General features: G+C 37.8%; 1 protein-coding gene across 1 annotated transcript in view; it reads left to right on the top strand.

Annotated features, from left to right (window-relative positions):
* Positions 1 to 828: 828 nt before the first annotated feature.
* Positions 829 to 4477, top strand: part of ephb4b (eph receptor B4b) — a gene marked incomplete at its 5' end in the record, with an annotated part of 33953 nt that continues 30304 nt past the window's right edge. Inside the window, 3 exons of the mRNA XM_016574578.1 lie at positions 829 to 854; positions 2272 to 2342; positions 4108 to 4257. Coding sequence (XP_016430064.1) covers positions 829 to 854; positions 2272 to 2342; positions 4108 to 4257 — 247 coding nt within the window. The remainder of the gene's footprint in view (positions 855 to 2271; positions 2343 to 4107; positions 4258 to 4477) is intronic.

Raw genomic sequence — 4477 nt, 5'->3', positions numbered from 1 at the left:
ATGAGTGAGTGTGTGTGTGTGAGTGAGTGTGTGTGAGTGAGTGAGTGAGTGTGTGAGTGAGTGAGGTGGTCTCGATGTCCATGAATCCCGTTAAACAGATTTTTCTCAGCAGTGAGAGATAAAGCTGGATTATCATGGGCTGTGACCTCCGACCCCTCTCTCTTTCTCTCTTTAAGGGGGTTTTCCTCAATCTTCTCAACTCAGATTCAGTTAAAGTGGATTGAAAGTTATTCACTCTGTCCCTCACATCTGCTTTTGATCCACTTTAGATCTCAGTCACACCGTGAATGAAATACTGTGTTATTGTGAGAGTGTATTTCTGTAGCTCAAGATGACCGATAAAATACCTTGAATGCAGTGTTAGACACTTTGGATGAACGTCCTTGCAAATGCATACATGTAAATGTATGTTTCAGTGGTAATGGTGTGGTGGTTGCTTTGGAGTGTGTGTGTGTTTGTGTGAGTGAGTGTGAGTGTGTGTGAATGGACGCCTGTAGCTGCGTGAGTGTTTGTTTTGGAGAGCTCGTCAAGCTTGTTAGCGTAATTAAACCGAGAGCCACTGGAACGCAGCCTAATTATCACATCTTCAGCCAATCACATGCCCCATTACCTCTCATCCAATCAGCTGCCAGATGGGAGGAGCCTGAGAGCCAATCATGTTTGAATTAATGATGAGTGATGGAATGATGTGCAATCAATTAATCAGTGATCAATAAATTTACTTCCTCTCAGAGAGTCGGGCTTTACTAAAACTATGAAAACATTTTTGCTAATTGAAATAAAACAGAAACAAATATAAATATTTGATGAAAAGCTGAATAAAATTAGAAATGTTGCCTTGGCAAATAACAGAAGTAAGTTTAAGTTGAAGCAGAAAAGTTACTAACTGGAAATAAATAACAACTAAAATTGTAATAAAAATTCATATAAATAGTAATGTTTAAAAAGAATAAAAATGACAAAGCACATACAAAATAAATTAGAGGTTAAATGAAAACTGAAAATATAAAAACAAACTGTAATAAAAAAAAAAACTAAACCTTTAATAAAATTGAAAAAGAACAGAAACTAACAAAAATGACAAAAGCACATAATAAAAGTATTAAAAATTAAACTAGAATTAAAATAAACTTAACAAAAATTTTAAGCAAAACTTAAATAAAATGTATTAAACCTTAATTATAATATTCAAAAAGAACAAAAACTAATAAAAATGGCAAAAGCACATAACATAATTATTAAAAATGAAAGTAAATAAAAACTGAAACTGAAAAATGTTAAAATTAAAAGATAAAACTATTATTAATATTAATAAAAACAATAATAGTATTTAAATTATACTAAGCACTGCAGAGAGTTGGTTTGATTTATTTATTGGTTGATTTTTCCTTACACATTTATTTGTATCTCTCTCTCTGTGTGTGTGTGTGTGTGTGTGTGTGTGTGTGTGAACTGCTGGATCTTCTTCAAGTTCTCTCGTTCTGTCATTCTCACTCTGTAATTAGCGATGAGTTGATTAGAGGTGTGTGTGTGTGCGTGTGTGTGTGTGTGTGTGTGTGTGTGTGTGTGATGAATATGTCACTCGATCACTTTTTTTGGCTCTGAACTGCCTCCTGGGTATCATTGTGTTTTCACTGGAAACAATGGAGTAGAGACGGACAGACAGAAAGCTGGGACGTTTCCCGCTCCTCCCTCGGTCTTCCTCTTCTTTGTGTAAAGCGGCAGCAGTCGCTGAACTCGCTGTCGTTTTAATCATGACCGATGAAATGGAAAGAGCTGGAAGGTTTTATAGGTTCAGATGTTAAACTGGGCGTTGATTGCGAGCGCTCTGTTTTCACAGCATTAGCGTTCCTCCACCAGACGCCTGTGCGGTAATTTAGAGCAAAAACTCATCATAAATACATTACATTGCATTAAATATGTCTGAAATCAAAGCCTCAGTAATGCTGCATTCACGCCGTGTCACATTCACCATAATTATGAGTTTCCGACTTGTGAAAACTGTTCACGTCTTTGTCTTGTAATTACAAGTTGAATTTTATGAAAGAACGCTGTATTGTCACATCAAAACTACTTCCGCAGTTGATTTATGAAGCTCTGATCATGTGACCACCTCATGTCTTTGATTAGGATTATGATGTCTGGTTAATGTGTGTATGTATATTTGTGAGTGTTTTACTGTCGTCCAAACTAAACCGCACAGGAGTTTCTCATCTGATGATGATCTACAGCTGCTGTAAACCTGTCTATCTCTGTCTGTCTCTGTCACAGAGGTGCTGATGAACACAAAGCTAGAAACATCTGATCTCAGATGGACCAGCTACCCCAGCAGTGACCCTGAGGTGAGACACACACACACACTCACACACACACACACCTACATGAACTCACGTGACTGTCAAAAGAACATTCCAGGTTAACATCCTCATGAATCACCACTAGCTGTGTTTATATGCACATCAGTATTTTGTAATAGTTTGATCAGCTTTTGATCTGATAAACTCAGAATTAGTGAGATATAAACTCAGAATTAGTGAGATACGAACTCAGAATTAGTGAGATACGAACTCAGAATTAGTGAGATACGAACTCAGAATGAGTGAGATACGAACTCAGAATTAGTGAGATATGAACTCAGAATGAGTGAGATATAAACTCAGAATTAGTGAGTTTCTGAGTGAGATATAAACTCAGAATTAGTGAGATAAAAACTCAGAATTAGTGAGATATAAACTCAGAATGAGTGAGATACGAACTCAGAATTAGTGAGATACGAACTCAGAATGAGTGAGATACGAACTCAGAATTAGTGAGATATAAACTCAGAATTAGTGAGATACGAACTCAGAATTAGTGAGATACGAACTCAGAATTAGTGACACAAACTCAGAATTAGTGAGAAGAAAAGTCTGAATTGTGAGATGAAAAAGTCACAGTTTCTATTTTATATTTTTATTCCGAGGCAGAAATGGGCTTCCATGCAAACACCACAATCCAATTAGCTTAAAACAATGTTCAGATTCCCAGTCCTGGAATAAGCTTGTTTTAATGGGAAATCAGTTGCATATGTGATTGTCCAGACTGCAGGGCCTTATGGGTGCTAACAGATACTGAGCTGTAGGTTAGGTGTTTAGGATCATAAAGAGACAACCATGCTGATTATTTCATACAATTATTAAAGGAAATTAACATTAACTAGTGTTTTTGTTATAATGATTGTCTGCTGCTTTCCATTTGGTGTTGCTGGGTATTTTTGAGGGTGGAAAGTGTTCAAGTCCTAATTAAATTACTGTGTAAAGTAGTATTTAAACTAATTACTGAGCACTAAACCAACGGCAGCATCTGGAATCTCTTGGGAAATAACAGCAGGAAATAAAACACACAACAGCCACAAATTCAGGAATATTCCCATACCTGCACACATATGTGTCCCTGCAGCACAAAAGCAGTGTTAAGCTGCTGGGGTATATTTGTAGCAATAGCCAACAATACATTGTATGGGTCAAAATTATACATTTTTCTTTTATGCCAAAAATCATGTTCCATGAAGATATTTTGTATATTTCCTACCGTAAATATATCAAAACTTAATTTTTGATTAGTAATATGCATTGCTAAGAACTTCATTTGGACAACTTTAAAGATGATTTTCTCAATATTTAGATTTTTTTGCACCCTCAGATTCCAGATTTTCAAATAGTTGTATCTCAGCCAAATATTGTCCTATCCTAACAAACCATACATTAATGGAAAGATTATTCATTCAGCTTTCAGCTGATGTATAAATCTAAATTTCACAAAATTGACCCTTATGATTGGTTTTGTGCTCCAGGGTCTCATATAAACACTGTAATCAGAAGAAGGCTGGAACTGGATTATCCAGCAGAGCTGATGTGCATGTAAACTCAGACACTGTTTACATATTGATGACATCAAGTGATTATATTCTGGGGAAAGATGGTGATCTTAAAATCATGTGCAGTAGGACGGAGTCAGTCTGTCGTTAAGTTCTGTGTTTCACATGATGTTGATGAGCACCGGAGATAACTCCATGCTGTGAGGTCAGAAGCTGTTTTAATGCTCATTGATGACGCTGATGTTTCTCAGTGGGAGGAGATGAGCGGTTTGGATGAGGAGGGCAACAGCGTCCGCACCTTTCAGATCTGCCCCGTGGACACGTCAGTGAGTCACTGGCTGCGCACGCGCTTCATCCCGCGGCGCGGAGCGACTCAGGTGTATGTGGAGATCCGCTTCACACATTAACCCAACCCGAAAGTATTTCGGGACCCGTCGGGCTCGGGTCAGGTAGCAGACCTCTCACACTCACACACACACACGCACACTCACTCACAGAGACACACACACACTCACTCACTCACAGAGACTCACACACACATACACTCACTCACAGACACACACACACTCACTCACTCAGAGACACACACACACACTCACAGAGACTCACACACACACACAC

The sequence above is a fragment of the Sinocyclocheilus rhinocerous genome, unplaced genomic scaffold (genome assembly GCF_001515625.1).
Source record: "Sinocyclocheilus rhinocerous isolate Xijiao unplaced genomic scaffold, SAMN03320098_v1.1 scaffold2428, whole genome shotgun sequence".
NCBI lineage: Eukaryota > Metazoa > Chordata > Actinopteri > Cypriniformes > Cyprinidae > Sinocyclocheilus > Sinocyclocheilus rhinocerous.
The sequence above is the reverse complement of the archived record's forward strand: the minus strand, read 5'-3'. Positions and strand labels throughout refer to the sequence as shown.